This window comes from Alexandromys fortis, unplaced genomic scaffold (genome assembly GCF_014885135.2).
Source record: "Alexandromys fortis isolate MF-2015 unplaced genomic scaffold, M_Fortis_MF-2015_v1.1 scaffold_5, whole genome shotgun sequence".
NCBI classification, from domain to species: domain Eukaryota; kingdom Metazoa; phylum Chordata; class Mammalia; order Rodentia; family Cricetidae; genus Alexandromys; species Alexandromys fortis.
In genome coordinates, this window is record NW_026067924.1 from 15589462 (window position 1) to 15609580 (window position 20119).

The 20119-nt window shown below is 44.4% G+C and overlaps 1 protein-coding gene across 3 annotated transcripts in view; it reads left to right on the forward strand.

Moving 5' to 3' along the window:
* The window catches only part of Carmil1 (capping protein regulator and myosin 1 linker 1), a 262924-nt gene that overhangs the window by 196806 nt on the left and 45999 nt on the right, over positions 1 to 20119 (forward strand). For all 3 annotated transcript variants that reach the window (XM_050142253.1, XM_050142251.1, XM_050142252.1), the window contains 5 exons: positions 1041 to 1134; positions 4132 to 4230; positions 10755 to 10883; positions 12519 to 12650; positions 17512 to 17687. In XM_050142253.1, coding sequence (XP_049998210.1) covers positions 1041 to 1134; positions 4132 to 4230; positions 10755 to 10883; positions 12519 to 12650; positions 17512 to 17687 — 630 coding nt within the window. The remainder of the gene's footprint in view (positions 1 to 1040; positions 1135 to 4131; positions 4231 to 10754; positions 10884 to 12518; positions 12651 to 17511; positions 17688 to 20119) is intronic.

Sequence of the window (20119 nt, forward strand, 5' to 3'; positions counted from 1 at the left end):
TCCCAGGCTGGCATTTAAGAGAAGCCAGGAACGCACCCTCTCAGTACTCAACATGGAAACGCCAGGTGGATGCTGGTGTCTCTGGATCAGTCAGTCATGGCTGCCGTGCTCCAAGATGCCAGCTTTTCCATATCACTGTTGTTTAAATAAACCATGCAGGTCTGGAATGTGGTAAAAATTGGATGCAGGAAAGATTATAAAAAGATTTATAGTTTTTTTTTTAATTTCACTTGGCTGGTTCCTTTTATAAACAAACAACTATGCAACACATAAAACAAAGATAAAAATTAAAGTTGTAGGGATGGCAGCCCTTCCTTTGTTTAATTCTGTATTGAAGTACTACTCTATCTCGTGGACTGGATGGCTCTTTTCTCTATGAGGAAACAGTGATCTAAGTTGTTGCTGCTAATAAAATGATTTTTTTCTTGATTATTTTTTATTGCTAGTGACTTATTGCTGGGGGGGGGGGTTAGTTGCTAAGCCACTCCTCCAGTGATAGCCACCTAGATGTCCATGAGACTTTCAGTTCCTCACTATTTGGAGATCTAAAGCCTGACCCTGGTGTTACTCCATTGTATGTGGAAAATGCCCAGGTTACTCCCAAATGGAACCGATAGATCATTTTTTTTCTGGACAGCAGGCTGTAGAAGTGGACAGTAACCTTGTGGGTGGGGATGGGCAGGCATCTGCTCTGTGTGTGTGTTTGGCGTGTGTGCTTCAGAGCAAGTGGGAATGGTTGTCTGGGCACAGCAACACGAAGCAGGGCAGGCCCCAATTTCTGTGTTGTTTTTCACCCCAGGTAACTGTCCTCTGCACTCTTGAGTCTGATCAGTCTGCCAACAGCAGTTTCATAGCATGGGCACAGTACCCCACAGTTGGGTTTCCACACCTGATAGGCTTTGGCCTCGGGATTAAAGGCATTCACTACCATATCCGACTTTTAAAAGATAATCTGACAACTATATTTTTATCTTAAAAAATGCTCAATTGAGGTAACAGAATGTTATTTTAAAATGTATGGTTTCTGTTCCTTTCTCCAGGAACTACACACTGAGATTCATGCCAATTCCCATGTACGATGCTTCCCAAGCTCTTAAAACAAACCCTGAGAAGACAGAAGAAGCTCTGCAAAAGGTATTGAGAACTGGGAGGGTTGTGGTGGCATGTTCTTATGAATCCCGGCACTGGATAGGCAGCGGCAGGGGAGTTACTGGTGCTCATTAGGTCGTCAGCATACCCTAACTGTTGAGTGCTGGGCCAGAGAAAGATTGTCTCAAACACCAGAGTGGAGGGTGACACTGAGAAGTGACAGTGGAGGTTGCACAGGCAGGTCCTTGCACAGGCAGGTCCTTGCACAGGCAGATCCTTGCACAGGCAGATCCTTGCACAGGCAGGTCCTTGCACAGTGACACACTTCCTCCAACAAGGCCACAACCACTCCACAAAGCTACACCTTCTAATAATGCCACTCTTTATGAGATTATGGGGTCAGATACATTTGAACTACCATACGTACATACACAAAAAGGAACAAACTTCTCACATAATTTTTCTTAAAACAACAACAAGACACTAAAGCTCCTTCATGGTTTGGCTTGTGAACAGGATGGCTGGTCTTGGGAAAGGTCTGGGAACACAGGCCCTGCCAGCCTTGTCTCTACCAATTGTCTGTGTGAAATGAGCTTTCTGGTGAGCAGATTGCTCTCAGGCTTTGGGCCCAGTGTGATCCAGCTGTGAAAAGACAGGGACGGAGCCAAAGGACCGAAAGCCTCAGGTGTCTGTCACTGTTCGGAACCTCTGTAGCAGAACATTTCCCATTGATATGTCACCTTGGCAAGAGCTGGCTGCTGGGAGGCATTGAGAGGAAGCCCACGTGCTCCAGCTCCAGGGGGCTCTGTGCTGTGTTAAAGATGCTTCAGTTGGGGGACGGGAGCTTTCTTTTCTCCTGTTGCCTCGGCGGCTGTGTTTAGTGGGGAGGCTCTTTTGCTCTGCTTTCTTGTTTCCTGGGATGCAGGTAATTACTGTCTGGGTTTTAATTGTTTCTAATTGCTATTGAGTAGTAGTTATTTTAGCATATGGAAAATGAAAATGTAATAACAGTAAGAGCTTCACAGTTATTAGGCATTCTTAACTAGGGAACCATAGTGACAAATTAAAAGGCAAATGGTTACGGCACATTATTAAAACAATAAAGAGGGGAAAAATAAACCAAGATGGCGCAATTTACCCACCTTAAATCATTCCTCTCTCTTTCTGAGACAGTGTCTCACATAGCTCAGCTTGGTCTTATACTCCTTTTAATCTTGCCTTTGTCTCTTCTGATATCACTGAGTATGATCTCTTATGCTGCAGCTGCTAATGTTTATAGGAAGGGGTGTGTGTGTGTGTGTGTGTGTGTGATGGGCACACATATACAACACTTTGTAACCAGCGTCTTAGTTTCTTTTCCTCTTGTTATGATAAAAGACTCTAACGAGAAAGGGAGAAAGGGTTAACAGTGGCTCATATTTCCAAACTCTAGGCCATGGCAGGGACTCCATAGGTGTAGGGACTTCAGAGACCCTGCTCACAGTACATCTGAGGTCAAGAAACAGAGAAAAAATGCTTGTGTTCAGTTTACTTTCTCCATTTTGTGTGCTCCTGGGTCCCTGCCCAGAGAATGGCCCTGCCCGTGATTGAGATGGTTCTTCCCACATCCATAACAGTAAATCAAAACACCCTCCTCAGGCATGCCCAGAAGCCCATCTCCTAGATGAGTGTGATTTGAACTCTGAACCCTCTCCTCCCACCTACTCATTGCTGGGATCATAGGCACTCACCACCATGTTGTTTACACGGTGCTGGGGGGACATAGGGTCTCCTGTGCTACGTAAGCACCCTATTAACTGAGCCACATCTCCAGTCCTCAGATTGTTCTTTGAAAGTATATTTATTTTTTGAGCCAGTGCTCTGTATGTAGCCCAGGCTGTCCTAGAACTCATGGTGTATCCCAGGATGACCTTAAGCTCACAGCGATCCTCTTGCTTCTACCTTCAGAGTATCAAAATGATAGACTTTGAACACCATACCCAGCGAAAGCCTTCTTGCGGGTGTTCATTCTAACTAGTTCCTCCTGCGCGCCCTTTGTCAGAGAGTGCCCACCCCATGGTCTGTTGCTCTTCATAAACTCTTCCTTTTCACCTGGTTATATTTGGACCTTCCCGGTGTTCAGGAGAGTTTGTGTGGAAACATACTAATTGTCAAATCACTTCAAGGTTTCTTTTTTCTTTTTCTTTTTTTTGTAAGAATATGTTTTCTTATTTTCTATGACTTTATTAAAATCCAACCTGTTTCAAGAAATTATGAAAATCTGGTAGATTATTAAAATTTTTTGCCCAGGTTACTATTTTTATATTTTTATTTTATACCCTTTCTCTCTCCCTCCATATTTTCCCCCTCCTTATATCCCTTCCTTGTCCACAACCTCTCTTTTTTTCCTCTTCCTCTTTCTCTTTCCCTAATCCTCCTCCTCACCCCCACCCATGCATACCTTCCTCTCTTCCCTTCCTTTCTCAAAATAATTAGCCAGGGCAGGGCGATGGTGGCGCACGCCTTTAATCCCAGCACTGGGGAGGCAGAGACAAGCAGATCTCTGTGAGTTCTGTAGACCAGCCTGGTCTACAGAGCTAGTTCCAGGACAGGCTCCAAAGCCACAGAGAAACCCTGTCTCAAAAAAAACCAAAAAAAAAAAAAAAATTAGCCAGGTACCGATCAGTTCTGGGGTGTGGATGAGGCTGAGGTTTGGGGGCACTGCTGCCCTCTTTGGAAGAGAATCCCTTCTGAACTGCATGGTAGTTTAAACATGCCACCCAGGGATGAGAAGTCTGAGCCGGCTGCAGCTGCCACCAAATACTGCCTTATCTCTGTCAGTTTCAGAGTCACCCAGCAACGACTTCATCTACCTGTGAAAGCTCATTTTCCAGCTAAAAGCACCTCTGATAAACTCCAGTGTCAGAGCGCTGCCTGAGCCTGAATGGGTTGTGGGCTCAGAGAGCTAGCTGGCGGGCCAGGCTCACTGACTCCTTCACTGATAACTTCATTCCCTGGGGAGCAGAAAGGTGTTCTTGAGAGATATGTGTGTTCCATTTCCAGATAGAAAATTATCTGCTCCGGAATCACGAGACTAGAAAATACCTTCAGGAGCAGGCCTACCGCCTCCAGCAGGGAATTGTCACCAGCACCACCCAGCAGGTAAGGGCACCACCCAGCAGGTAAGGGCACCACCCAGCAGGTAAAGGCACCACCGTCCCCTCACTGTCAGCAGAGGCTTGCAGAGCACAGTTCCAGGAGGAGCTGGCTTGGGGAAATCGCAGCAGATGGAAGGAGAGGAAACTGTATTTGAGGTATAAAGAAGAAACTGTAATGGGAAATGGAATCCTAGAAGCCTCGAGCTAAAGGGAAAAAGATGGTAACTGCTGCTTTGTAAGTGTTGGAAATTGGGAGACTGTGAACGTGACAGCTCAAGATAGGGGTGGAGGAAGAAGCTGAGCGGCGACAGAGCTGGGTTTCACTGGGTATTTCATGGAATCCAGTGCTATCTTTGATCACTAGTATATATGAAAAATAAAGATACATTTAGTACGGAAACCAAAGATAGTGATTCAGGCCTGTTATCCAGCCTGGGAGTCAGAAACAGGAGGATTAGGAGTTCAAAGTCATCTCTATGTACAGAGTTTGAGTCAACCTGGGCTACGTAAGACCCTGTCCCAAAACAGTAAAACAAAAACATACAAACAATAGCAAGCAATTGAAGGTGAAAAGCCGCAGTGGAATCAAGAGGGGTGGTTATCTCTGAGGCAAGGCAAAGGTTGAGAGGAACCGACAGGATTGATTGTACTGTTGCTGGTTGTCTCCGAGTGTGAGTGACCCCACCTTCTCAGCCAGCTCAGCGTTGCTCACATGTGTTACTTAGTTAGGAAAAGTCAGGTAACATATGCATGTCAAGAAAAGGTTTTTTTTTTTTTTTTTATATTTCTTACCTATTAGAACTTTATAGAAAGCATTATTTAGATTTTGGCAGGCCTTAGAATTTTAATTTTCCCCCTGTTAGGGACTGGTATTACTTGAGTATTTTATAGCTTACTGTTACTAGCAAGTTTTAATTTTTCTCTTAAGATCTATATTTATTTTTTAATAGGGGAGCACATATATGCTCATGAGTATAAGTGCCCACAGAGGTCAGAATAAGTGTCATTCGCCTGGGAGCAGGAATTACAGGTTGTTGTGAGCTGCCTGATCCGTGGGTTCTGGGAATCAAACTCAGGTCCTCTGTAAGAGCAGCCACGCTCCTATGCACTGAGCCATCGCCCTAGCCCTGGTTTCAACATTTCACCTTAAAAGCAGCAAGACTGTTACATTGAAACTTTGCCTCCTATCCCTTAATGAGATTCCAAAATGTAGGCTTCTTAATCCAATATTATTCCAACTTCTTTCTGATTGAGAGGGCAACTCCCAACCTCACACCAAAAAAACAAACAACTGAAAACCCCAACAAACCGAAAACCCCTGATGAACCAAAAAACCCCGAACAAAACAGTGTCTATAAGTGTCTGTTTCTCTAGTGTTTGTTTTTCACGTCTGATCCCATCTTCTCAGTGGAAAGCTACTGCACACAGGACAGGGCTGTGGATGTAACTCTGCCTCGGTGGCTCACTCTTAATTATGTGAGTTATTACGAACTGGGTACGTTGCCACCCTTTCCCTTCAGGGATTTCCTGGGATTTTATGACTAGCTATTTTCCTACTTGAATCGTTTCAGCGGTTTGAGGGGAGATGTACCTTGAAGTGCTGAGGCATTTAAGTACAGGAAGAATAGACCCTTCGTGACAACTGTTCCTAACCCCTAACCAGTGGCCATGCCCCAGAAGACAAGTGTTAGAAGGAAACACTGAAATCCCGTGGCTCTTCTTCATGTACTGGTTTTTGTCTGGTGTCTTCATCTAGGATTTTGTAAGAATCAGTACTGTCTTTGTGCTTTTGAATTTCCCCCTCTCCCTCCCCCACCAGATAAATCCTCTTAATCAGGTATTTGAAAACTTTGTCTGATATAGTGAATATTCCAGGCTTTGTGTCCTTACTGCAGGTACCACCTTCTGCCACTGTGGAGTAGATGTGGACCTATACTGTGTACCATGCATACAGCCGTGAACTTGGCTGTGTATTAAAAAATCACAGACAAAGTCAGACCCAGAATTATCTGACCCCAAGCTCTAGTTTTTCTCCTCCAAAGAGCCATTTTCTCAACACTCTTTGTTGAGCTGCTTTTTCTCCTGGAGATCATTCAGTAACATTCTGAAACATGCCGCCTATATGTGCCCCCTGAAATGGCTCTCAGTAATTTTCCTCGTCAGCAAGTCTAAAGAGTCCTTTTTTTATTGAGGCTATTTCTCGTGTTGTTCTGGCTAGTGTCTGATTTCCTCTGAAACTGAAGATAGCCTTGATGCTCCTGTCTCCACATTCCCAGTAGATTATAGACCTGTACCAGCACACACACACTCATACACACACACATACACTGTTAACTGCGGATGTTTCTTCCCACTTCTGTGTTGACATTGCTTGGGGACAGAGCAATTATCTTACTCAGGATTTTCTCTCTTCAGCATCAGGTGTGTGGGTGTATTTCTCTTGAATAAAGAAATAGCCATAGAGGAAAAGAACATTGTTTCCACAAAGAATTCCTTTGGTGGAAGAAACAGAGACAGTTGTAACATTGAGAGTGACTGGAGATGGCGTTTATTGCGAGTGGTTTCTATGCTTTGGTTCAGCGGTCCTGTGGCTCTTAAGGAGCCTGCTAGTTCCTGCATGTGTAATAGGAATCAGTTGTGTGATGAGGTTGCTGAGAAGCCAACTCTGCCCTTCTGCCAACTCAGAGGACAGAAGTGGGTAATCCATCTCTGCCCACTCCTTCTGGGTTACAATTCATCTTCTTGAGGGTTTCAGATAAAGCAGCAAATTCAGTGAGATGTATCTCAGCTAGGGCCAGCCTGCTGGTGACCATTGAACTGCACCACTGTGAAAACAATTATTAATGTTATGATTGGGAATGTTAAGACCAGAGAGCTGAGGGAAGAAAAGAGAGTCATGTTCAAATAGATTCATGATGCTCTCTAGGGACTCTTCAAGTTCTCAAGGGGAAGAGGTCGCATGTGTGGCAAGAGTTTAGGACGACAGATCAGGACACAGATAAAGAACGGTCGTGCTGAGTAGAGGCAAATGAACTTACCTATAGAGCCCTGGCAGCCTTCGTTTCTTTTTCTGGTCTGTGATAAAATGCTCTGACAAGCATCTTCGGAGAGAAAGGCCTTACTGTGCTTCATAGTTCCAGGGCCTTTCTCATGGCAGGGAAGTTGAGGTGGCAGAGCTTTGCAGCTGCTCAGCATATAGTGTCCACAGCGAGGAAGCAGGGAATGGGGGTGCATGCTCCTACCTAGTTCTCTTGTCTGAATGTAGTCCAGGGTCCTATCCAGGGAATGGTGCCTCGATGCTATCAACATAATCCCCTTCCAGCCAGCTCAGCGGCCAGACTCCCGGACGATTCTAGGTTCGTTCAAGTTAGCAAATAACACTGACCACAGCAGTCGACACTTTTATGTGTTAACTTAAAAGCTAATGTGCGTCAGATGGAAACAGGAAGGTTGGCTGAAAGGGCCACATTCCTCTACCACGAAGTTTTATAACTGATTAACTAGAGTGGTCTTTTTGCTGTCTCCTCCCATAAATGTTTTCAATGATATACATTAGGGGTATGACTTATAAAATGATAATGAAACACCTAGATCCCCCCCGCCCAAGTTTTAACTTGGCACTTTCCTCTATATCATCTTAAGTAAATAGCTTGCCTTTCACACCCCCTAGACTCCAAATGGTTTTGGTTTTGTTAGAGTCTTGCAAATGCTTGGACAAGCCCTTATAATATGAATTTGTTTCATTTGAAGAACTAAAATTTTATTTTCCTTTTGGCTTTGAAAACTGTTCCATGTGGAGGCCATTTTTGTGGAGTTCATTTAAACACTCTCTCCTCCTTGAACGCTGATGGCACGCACTTCAGGGGGCTCTTTAGTATCAGTGGAGAGGATTGACTTTATTGGGCTGTTTCCACAGGCCGCTTGGGTTGATCTTTTGTGCCTTCAGATGTATGTCTGGTTATCTTCTGAAATTAGAAAATCATTCTCAGTGAGATGTGAATTATTGATGACCATTTTTGTTTAGATCAATATGCCAGTTTGAAGGGTAAAGATTTATGTCCATCATGGAGAGTTTTAGAAGCACAGAGTCAGCTCTCTGCTGGGCATGTGGGAATGAATGCAGAGAGTATTTGAGCCCTGCCTGGAAGCACAGATTGGAGGTGGAGAGTGGAGGCGAAATGAGAAACCCTTCACAAAATTTTCCTATGAGGGGCACAAGACTGTCACTTAATAAAGCCTGGGAAAGTCCCAGCAGAATGGCTGCTGCGTGCATCGCACTGCTCTTCCCGGGCCCTCGTCAACAGGATAGCGGCTTTGAGAGGTGCTGTCTTCCTCGATTGCCTTTATAATGCCCCAACAGACATTGTGAGCGTGACTTCATAAAGGGAAAGATAAGAGGGGAGTCAGCACTGCAGCAGGAGACCCTGGCTCTGAGGCCAGCATCTAAGTCTATTGTGCTGTTCTGAAAACACACTCCCTTCCTCTCCTTAGGGTCTCTCAATGCGGCCCTGGCTGTCCTGCAAATTGCTATTGTAGCCCATGCTAGCCTCAAACTGGTGGTGATCCTCCTGTCTCTGCCTCTAGAGTGCTGGGATTACAAGGTCTGCAAAATGATCATAATTATATTTCATTTTGTAATGCTGGGGATTGAACCCAGTGCATCAAGCATGCAATGCAATTTCTACCAGAAGAGTCAGATCCCCTTTTTGGTGAGGGCTCTGATGTTTTGGAATTTGTAGGAGAAGGAAGGGAGATTTTAGCTTCCTATTGACACAATATCAAATTATTCAAAATAAAAAGGTAATTTAGTTTTAAAAAGAGAACAACTTTGTTGATTCAACTGACTTACCTGATGGGGCAGGACACTTATAGATTGCTTTTTTTTATTCATTTGTTTCATTCTTTATGCATTCATTTCATTTTATCTATTTATTTTTTGTATGTGGGAGTAGGAGGTAGGACTGTCTGTGTGCCTTGCATTTCCCAATAGAGATCAGAGGGCACCTTCCTTGAAGGACCAATTTTCTCCTTTGTCATATGAATTTTAAGGATGGAGCTCAGTTCCTCAGGTTGGACTGCGTGTACCTTTACCTGCTGAACCATCTCGCCAACCCAGCTATTGTCATTATTAATTATTATTATTATTTATTATTATTATATTTTAGTGTTTGTGAGACAAGTTTAATGTTTTCCAGACTGACTTTAAACTTGGCTTTGTAGCTGAGGATGATTTTAAATTGTCCATCTTCCAGCTGCCTAGCTAAACATTCTTTTCCAGGACCATAAGATAAGCAATGCTTAGCTGTGATGAAAATGCCAGAGGAAGGTTTTGGAGAGCACTGTGACTGTTATTTACTTGAGATGAGTCTGTTCTCTGACTTTTTTCCTGCTGCATACCCACACTTGGCAGACTGTTAAAAAATAGAGGCTATTGCAGCCCGTGGTCCCAGAGGTGGTGAGGACCAGGAGTGAGACCCTGAGCCAGGGATGTCCATTCCACATAACACCCACCACCACGGGAGAACTGGGACACTCATGAGCAGGTCTGCCCCAGGGCAGATTTAAAATAAGGATGCTGTAACCATCTGCTACTGCAATTGTGTACGCAATGCTCTGCTACTTCCTTTGTGTTCTTTACTTCAATCCTGGGCTCAGTAAAAATGATTCAAGTACAAATGGCTTGTGAGGCAAAGCTGCTGGGCTAGACACTAGGTGACATTAGCTTAATCGTCACCCACACTAATAGGACAGACACATCCCACCTTTGTTGACTGAGACAACGTCTCGTGTAGCCCAGTCTGTTCTTCAACTCGCTCTGTAGCCAAGGGTGACCTTGAACATCTAGATCTTTGTGTCCCAACCACCCAAGTGCTGGGATATCTGACGTGTGCCACCATGCCCAGTTTATACAGTACTGGGACTCAAACCCAGGGCTTCACGGTTGCTAGGCAAGCATTATCCCAACTGAGCTACACCTCCAGTCACCCCCAACTTGCTTCTATGTTTTGGTGGTTCTCAGTTTATAAAGAGACACACTTCACATAATAGAATGTTTAAACTGTCAATTTCCAGAGACTGTTTTGGTTTCGATGTAATTGAGACCAACTGGCAGTTGTCAGCATTCTACTGTCATGTCGTTAGTCTTGGCACTGCAAGTCACTGCTTTGCTTCTCCAGCACCTCTCCCTTTGTCTGACACACACAGGGCACTTGATGGCAGTTAATGAGAGTCGCCGTCTAGCAGAACATCACTGGGAGCTACAAGATTTGAATCATTAAGATGATTCACTACACAGTCTTCTTTTTAAGGGATAAAAGAGACCAAAATGCCTTACATCTTGTCCTGGAGTTAATGTGCCTTTGGTTGCTTGCATGTTTAGTTAGATTGATTTAATAATTGGTTAACCTCCCTTCTGGAAGATGCCAGCACGAGGTTTTCAACCTCATGCGTTCTGTTTTCTTGACTTTTTATTGTCCATTCTGTGCCTTTCTTTCTGTACCGACTCAAATGCTTCTCTGGTTTGCCCAGATGATTGACCGGGTATGTGTGAAGGTTCAGGATCACCTCAACTCCTTGCGGTCCTGTGGGGGCGATGCTATTCAGGAGGATTTAAAGGCAGCAGAGCAGCTCATGCGTGACGCTAAGAACTCTAAAACGGTGAGTCTCTCCTCGGAATTTGTGAGAAGCTGTGTTGTGTTTGTCTGGTTTGTACCTGTGCTCATTTCTAGCAACTGTAAGTAAGGAGGAAAGCTGGCAAGCGTTTCAGAGTATAAATGTGAGAGCTGAGTAACTGAGGGCACAGCACTCTCTGCCACCTGCGACAGGACATGTCCTTTGTGGTGAAATCTGGTTCCTAAGTTACTCACCACTGTAATCCTAGAATTTGGGTTACTGAGGCAGGGAGGTTGCAGCAAGTTCGAGGCTAGCCTGGGCAGCATGGTGAAAACCTGTCTACAAAGACTCTACTCCCCAAAGTGTGACTTAACAGAAAATAGACTCGGTATGAGTCAGAACCTGGGCTCTTGTGCTGCTAGGGTAACATAAGTAGGGTTTTGTTGTTGTTGTTTTGGTTTGTTTTTGTTTTTCAAGATGGGGTTTCTCTGTGTAGCCCTGGCTGTCCTTGAACTTACTCTGTAGACTAGGCTGGCCTCAAACTAAGAGATCTGCCTGCCTCTCCCTCGCAAGTGGTATTAAAAGTGTGCACCATCACTACCTAGTTCATATAAGTAGTTTTATTTAGTTGTTTCATTGTTGTTTAACTTGCATTCATTTGTGTGTGTGTGTGTGTGTATGTGTGTGTGTGTGTAAGTCAAAGTGTAACTTGTAGGACTCTATTCTCTCCTTTCACAGTGTAGGTGCCCGGGATCAAACTCAGTTTGGCAGGCTTGGTGGTACATACCCACTAAGCCATCTTACTGGTCCCAGGATTACAGTTGCTGCATGTCGTGTGCGGGCCTTTACATACTAGTCAAATGGTCCTATGGCACAATAATAATATATGCTGAGCCATTGTCCTTGCATCCTGCCCCAGAGCCTCTAAATCCCTGGGACATTCTGAGTGACAGAGGTGACAGTAGCATCTTTGTCCACTGGTAACCAAAGCTTTCAGTGTAACAGCGTTCATTTTAGTGAGCGGATGTGGAAGAAGCAACTCCAGGGTGAGTGTTGGCTCTTCTGTCCAATCCACAGCCCCTGCCAATGGGAAGGGCTGGAGACTGGGTCAGTCACCCGTGACCAGTGACGTCGTCCACCTGCCTCTAATGCAGCTTCGAGGGAATCTTAAAGCAGGGGTTGACGGTTTAAGGACTTTTGCTTGATGCCATCAAGGGGCTTGGAAACCGGCACACCTGAAGATGGCATGGAAGCCTCTCCCCCAAGCCCTGCAGAGTCATTTTCCTTAAGCCCAGGTGACGCTCTCATCCCTGGACCTGGTGGTGCAGTGTATTCATTTCACTGTCTGGGTTGGAAACCCACCAGTGGAGAGCAAGGTCAGATTAGTGATGATGGAGCTATTTGATAGCATTCCACTGACCAACTCCACGGCCTCAGAGCTACTGAGCGGCAGCAATGGCTGTGCTGTCTGCCAGTGTCACTGCGGTGATACGCTAGCATTGCTGGGTTTCATGAGCATGAACAAATGCCAGTAAAGAGCCTGGCCCTCAGTTTACCATCTGCGGCTTTGGCCGAGGATCGGTGGTCTCCAATATATTTCTTTACCTCTCCATCACTCCACAGTTAATTATTATTAAAATATTTGTTCTTACAACGAGATTACTTTCCACTTTCTTACAGTTGCTACCGAATTTATACCACGTGGGCGGAGCTTCCTGGACAGGGGCCAGTGGCCTGTCATCCAGCCCCATTCAGGAGACCCTGGAATCAATGGCCGGAGAAGTCACAAGAGTTGTCGATGAACAACTGAAGGTCTGTGGGTCCCATTATTTGGGGGAATGAATTTGTGATGATGGAACTGTTTGATAGCATTCCATGCTACAGCTGTCTGGATTTATAGGATGTGCGTGTATGTATGTGAGTATATATGTAGTGTGTGCCTGGGTGCTTACACTAACTGGGTAAACACATGGGGTAGAAGTCAGTATGACATCTTTGTCTGGTTTATGTGTTTCAGAATGCTTTCCTACATAGTCAGTCTCGCTTTTGATGACAAGTCTCAAAATGCACTTAATACGATTGGTTGTTGCTGTTGGGGGGGGGGGGCAGGGATGATTTCCATATAGAGGACCCCAGAAATAAAGTGCTCTGGGAAATTTACATTTGATTTTGAAAGTGGAAAACGTGGTGGGGACTGTGTATGAGTACTGCCATGCTACTGACATGAATAAGTAGAGGCATGGTTAGGGATGGATCAACAGACTTATTTAGGATGAAACTATAGGCCACACAAATGAACAGAGATCTGCTATTCCCTTACTGCCTGAAGAAAGACTAAGACGTTAGAGGACATGGGTAGCCTAAAAGCAGCTTTTTCTAAAGGTAATTTCAAAACCCAGCTTCCCAGAGACATTTCCCATTCAGAAGGATTTTTATCTTTCAAGGATGCCTTGAAGTCCTTTGAGCTTCTCTAATTATTTAATCTCTTTCCTTCTGAGAATGTAGCTTCTGCAGCAAGTGGAGGAGCTGAGGTGCCAACAAATGGCACCTTTACAATATGCTAATTGCACTCTGAAAATTAAGCTAATAAGGCAGAAAATGCTTGGATTCTTAGATGTTAATCCATCTCCCTCCGCACGTCCCACAGACACACTCAAGTAGTGTGTGGATTTTATTTACACGTGGCTATTTGAATTTGTACTGAACAAAGACAGAGAGGCAGAAAAGAACAGTGCGCTAGACTTCATGGTAGCAAATTGCTCTTGGATCCTTCTGTACATGGCCTGCCTGTGCAAGGATCTGCCTGTGTGCAAGGATCTGCCTGTAATGATTTGCCTGTATGAGGCAGATACTTTCTTACATTAATAATAAGCAACTTTTTAACTTATTTTTGACTATAAAAAAAACAAGCAAACAAACAGCAAAACACAAAAAGCTAATGAGAAATGCTTGAGTGATTCCAACAGTAAATTTGTAAAGAATTACTGAGACAGAAATCACATCGAATTCTACCTAGGGACTCCATCTTATGTCCGTGTGAGGATGCCATGTAAAGGATCAGGAACCTTTTACACCCAGAGTCACTATCACAAGCGCAGTTCTAGTAGTGAGAAAGTATTTCTAATGGCTGCATCAAGGCTACATTCTGCTGCAGATATGTACCTACTCTAATTGCTGATGAACTTTGTTAGGGTATATGTGTGTAATTGTCCCATTCCTGGGTTGCTCGTGGTATGCTTTTGTATGGATTGGCAAACATGTCAAGCAGTGCAAGGAACTGCTTGTTTATCCTGTTCTTAGCAGTACCGAGTACAGCGTGACACTTGTAACATTTTTAATGTAATGGGTTAAGAAAAGAACACCAACCTATTGTATAATTTTATTTCCTTAACAGCAAAGTAGAGCATAAGTATTTATTTATTTATGATGCTAGAGCTTGGCCTCGGGGCTGTACGCTTGCTGGGTAAGCATTTGATCAGTGAGCTACACAACCAGCCCTGTGTTTTTACTATTGGAAATGGCCTATTTCCATCTGCTTCCTCCCTCTCCTCCCGTTAGAGCAATCGTAAGAATGGCTGTCATTTAAACTGCCATAAAACGCGGTAACAGGTCCCTTTCTGTCCAACAACTTCCAGCTGTTGCTGCATTTTCATCCTGTCTGAGCCACAGACTTCCCTGACCTTAGCTGTCGGTTTCCCCCAAAACTGCCTAGAGCAGCCGAAATGGATTCTGGGTCATTTTTCTTAGGAGGGACTAGGATGCAAATATCCAAAATAAGATATATTTGCATTTAAAAGGCCTGGGATAATATAGATGCTCCTGCTCTGTGCCTAGGCTTTCTGAGCCCTTGTTGAATGTCACCAACGTCCTTTGCTTCTCTCCGCCTCTCACTCACTTCCAGGCCCCAGCCCCCAGCAGCCTCTCTGAGGGCTGTTTTTGTTTATCCTGCCCCCTGCCTTCCTGGACCTTGTGAGGTTCAAGTTCCTTTCCCTCTGAAAACATCTGGTCATGAGGCATAGAGAGTCCTCAAAGTCCTCATTCAGAGAATCATATGGTTTCTTAAACAGAAACATTTACTTTCTTACACTTTTCATGCCCTTGTTCACTTCCTTTTTACTTTCTTCTACTGACCTGACAGATCAGTAAGAGAAGTGGGGATGACACTCTGTTTTCCTACTTTTTTCTTTCCTTTAGAGTATTTTAATTTTTTTTTTTTTTTTGGTTGGTTTGGTTTTTTGAGATAGTTTCTCTTTGTAGCCTTGGCTGTCCTGGAACTAGCTCTGTAGACCAGACTGGCTTCCAACTCATAGAGATCCACCTGCCTCTGTCTCCTGAGTGCAAGGATTAAAGGCGTGCGCCATCACCATCCTGCCAATTTTCCTCCTTATAATAACCATGCAATGCATTGATTTCCTTAAAGTCATAGACAACAAATGGATTTTGGATGTTTTAATGTAAAGTCTGATTTTATTTCCCTTCTGGCCTTACATTTTAGCATGCTTATTTGGGTCTGGAAAGCCCTTGCTTTCTTTTCCTCAGGCTTAAATGGGAAACTTTTCCCTGGTAAATTTCAGATTCATTTAGGATATGAGGCCTGATGGGTTTAAGAGCAATTCCGTGCAGTCAGATCTTGCTTTATTCAGGAGAGTTCTTTTTCTGTGTTAAGGGTTTTTGCTACTGCTTCTGTAGCTGCTGCTGCTGCTGTCGTTGCTGTTGCTGCTGCAGTTGCTGTGGTTTTGCAGTACTGGGTTGACATCAGGATCTTGAACATTCGAGGCAGATCCTCTACCACTGAGCTACATCCCTAACCCTATACAGAGTGTCTCCAAAACAAAAGACAAAACAGTTTCTGACCACTCCAGTATGGACATTACGTTTGCAATCCAGAAGCCCAATACCACCAAGTGCAAAAGGGTGGCTGCCATCCTAAAGATATCAATCCTGCTTGTTTTACAGACATTGCATAGGCTTCCTCACACCCGATGGATGTGTTGGTTGTTTTACAGTACACACCCTGAGACTGTCTTAAAGGTGCTCAGTTCTGTCACATTTCAGAGTCAGGGCCTGCTCACTGAGAGTCGTCTGAAAACAATAACACAGAGCCAACAGAATGAAAACGGTGTCAGGAAAGTGCAGGGGTGCGCCCAGCGTTCACATCAGCCTGGCTCAGCTTTCCAGAATTAGGGAAGAGACTGAGAGACGGTGACATTACAGAGACTGAGAGACGGTGACATTACAGAATGTCGGGAACAGGGGATTGGCAGACTGACTGAAGAAGCCCAGCGAACACAGAGCAGAAGGGGTGGGGGGATCCTAAGGACCAACAGAGTCCAGTGGGAGGAAAACTTCCTCTTTCTCTGGACCCCTGGGTGGAGCCTGGTCACCCGCTGCTCAGCACCTAAGAAAGCTAGGAGGCAGTGAGCCGATGCCAGCAAACTTCCCCACACACATACGCTGTATCCAGCTGGGCCCAGTGCTCGAGGAGGATTGCGGTGAAGACGGTTCATCAAGACAAACTGAGATAGTGGGGCTGCAGACGAAGCTCAGAAAAGAAGAGCATGAACTACGCTTGCAGGAGATCAAGCCCAGGTCCCAACGCCGACATCAAGCTGTTCACAACGACATACAACTTTAGCTCCAGGAGATCCTATGCCTTCTTCTCCCACCCACCTTTCCCAGCCTACATGATTAAAACTACATCCTTAAAGGAAAGAGAAGGAACAAGTCACTGAACCTCCCCTGAGCCCCACTCTCCTTATTTGTAAACTAAAGAATCAGCCTTCATTTACAAGATACCGTGTGGTTGCGATTTATTTTGTGGAGTGAAGTGCCACCTTGCTCTGTCACTTGGTATTAGGGCTAGAGGTGGGTAATTTTATTATGAAGCTCCATTTCAGATTTGGGTCTTTTCCGTAGAGCAATCCCACCACCCACTTTGGCAGATCTTTTAACATTAGTGCACGCATCCCTCGCCTGCGAAGGAAGATCCCTTGAGCAGCTACCCCATCCGTCTGCACAGATGCTGGAAGGGTGGGGTGTGTAGTATAATTTCTCAGATGCTGCAGGGCTGTGAAAAAGCATGTTTTGGCTGTTGCTTCTGAGGTTGTTTTTAGGGTTCTCTGTAAATGCTTTCAGCTGTTGTTATTCATGTGGCTTATAACTACTGTTTTACCTAATATGAGCGCTTTTCTCTTTAGAAAGAAAATTGGCAGTCATTTCGGCGATTTTGTTGTTTTTCTGCTGTTATGTTTTGGGGGAACTATTGAATGGTTCATTATAATTTAGAGGTGTCTGTGTGATTTAGGAAATCACACACCTATTTTAGGGACTTCTAATTCTCAAGTTTCGTATCTGTCAAGCAGGCTTTCTAGGACCTGGGGGCTCCGTCTGCTGTGGCAAGTTGCTTTGTAAAAGGTGGATACTCGCATGCTTTATTCTTCTCATCCATGGCTTCATGTTCTGTTCAGATGCCTGTGCGAAGCACACAGGTTCTGCCAAGTCTCTGATTTAAAGTGGTCGCTTGAGCTCACCAGTCGCCCCACGGTTATAAATCTCCTAGGCGGCCTGTCTGGAGCCCTTGGTTGTGCTCTGGGGGTTCCTGCCCTCCTGGGGCTGGGATAACACACTGTGAGTGTCCCGCTGACTGTCATTACCACCTTCTTCTGCATCGCAGGGTTTGCTTGAATCCATGGTGGATGCCGCTGAGAACCTCTGCCCCAGTGTGATGAAAAAAGCCCACATCCGACAAGACCTGATCCACGCCAGCACCGAAAAGATTTCCATCCCACGCACCTTTGTTAAAAATGTCCTCTTGGAACAGTCTGGAATTGACATTCTTAACAAAATTAGGTATGTCCATTGTGTTACTAAGCGCTGCAGGGTGTGAGACACGGTCCAGGTTGTGGGAAGGGCAACAGTGTTGGTGACTTTATCATCAAGGAGGAGTGTGTTGAGATGTGTCTAACAGACTGGGAAGGTTGTAAACATAGCTGTGCACACAAGTAATGTACGTAAACATGGGTTGTCCACACAAGTAAGAGTCTGGCTGTCTTATAGCTGTATCACCTAAGAGCACAGAGTCTGCAGCTCTCTAAGGAGTTTATATATAAGGGGAAGACATGATTGTAATTCCTAGTTTGTGATTCCAGCATTTATCTTCCACTTTCTAAGTCACTGGTTTAAAGTCAGAATATTTCCCTCCCCTCTCTCTCTCTCCCCCCCCCCCCCCCCCCCCCCCCCCCCCCCCCCCATTTTTTGTTTTTTTTTTTTTGTGTTTTTTTTTTTTTTTTTTTTTTTTTTTTTTTTTTTTTTTTTTTTTGATGAGGGGTCCTTAATCTATAGTCCAGGCCTTTCTGACACTCTGTAGCCCAGACTAGCCTGAAACTCATAACAGTCTTCCTGCCTCAAATCACTAAAGTGAACCGTATTTTCATCCCAGGTTAGGATGGCGGACTTTGAAGTCTGCAGGTATCTGTTGGAGAGGCTTGAGGAGTAAGTCAGGGTTTCAGTATGTAGAAGATGTAGTTCCAAACTTCCTTGAGTTTTTATGTCGAGGCCCCTGGCTTCATCGATCAGTACCGCATTATACTCGGTTCATCCTCCTTATGCTTCTTCCTTAGGGAATGAGATGGCTGGAAGCCAGACATTTTAACTTTCCCCTTTTACCTGTTTCTGAATATTGATAAAAATATTTAGATGAGCAAGAAAATTAGCAGTTGTGAAGAGCTAGGAATAGCACGACCACACAACAATGAAGCCAAACCAGAGCAAGCCAGCCAGCCAACCAGAGTCTCTGGGCTGTAAACCATACTCGGGAAACCTATCGGCACTGGATGGCCTCAGACTGGTGACTCGGCTTTGCATCCTATTGGTTTAATGAGTTCCTATTCTTTACTGGGATAAAGTCTAAAGCAGTTTGAAAAATCTGAGAAATTAGAGAAAAAAAACTTTGAGTTTATAGAAGAGTGAGGATTTTTGAGTTTATGCATTCTAGTCCTCACATTGTGCTTACAAACTATTACGTAAGGCTCAGCTGTGTTGTTGAAAATAAATATTTAAGTATCACGTATTTTAAATATAAATATTGAAAATGTGGCATGTTTAAGTATTAAATATCCCCCTTAAATATTAGGATGAAAACCGTATTAGCCAGTATTCTTTCATGGCAGTAGTTCGGTCACCAATACAATGTGTGCTGATGTCTGTTCTGTATTATCAAGTCCTTTTCCTTTTTTCTGTCCCTCTTTAAAATGTTTTCATATTAGCACATCATTCATTATGCATAAGAATGGCTTTCATTATGATATTTCCACACTGTGCATGACGTGTTCCCCCATATTCACCACCACTCCTGCTCTACTCTTTAGCTAATCCTACCCCTCTTCCCAACCCATCCCCTTCTGTTTTCATCAGCAAATTCTGCCGAATACGGTCACCTTCCTTTGCATGGGTAAATCAGTTCTTCGTCCATAGACTCAGTTCTTGAATTTTTTGCAGTGCCTTAAGCTGAGCCCTGGCAACTCGTGTACATTCACAGATAATGCAGGCACATTTGTATGTATGAGAGGTCGCGCGGGGTGAGTGACCCCAGCAACAAATGAGAGAACAGTCCAGAGACATCAAACAATAGTGGCATTTGTAAGCCTTCACTTTGTACACACTTTGGAGTTCATAAACCACCCCTCCCCATCTTGAGAGAAGGAGAAAGAGAGATGTGAAGTACCATGTCTAGAGGGTTAGAGACGTAGTCTCAGGCATGGCTAATGAGAATTGGGAAATACTTGTTACCACCAGACTCCAGCATCCTCTGGAAGCTCGGGTAGGACTCTGTCCCTTGTTTTTGGTAGGAGACAAGAGTGAGTCTCACCTGGAGATCCCTGATGTGTTTAACTAAATGTCGTTCTCGGCATAGCATCATCTTCATTATCATTAGCATCTCTAGTATAGGTCAGCCTTCGACTCAGGGCTCTCCTCTGCCTCGGCCTTCTGAGTCCTGGGATTCTGATTGTGAGCCATCACCTCCAGCTTTAAAGATAATTGAATATTAGATAATCAAATATTAGTGACACTTTGTTTCATGAAAAAAGTATTGAAGAATCCTCCTGGAGATTTACACAAGTATCAGAGTTAATCCCCTTCCTTCTGCACCCGAGCATCAATCTTCCTGAGTAGGGAAGTCTCGGAAGAAATCGTCACACTTAGGTTATAGGGATTTCCCTGCTGCACAAATACACATTCAACCTTGACTTTACGATTAAGTAATTTTGTTCTGACAGCTCATT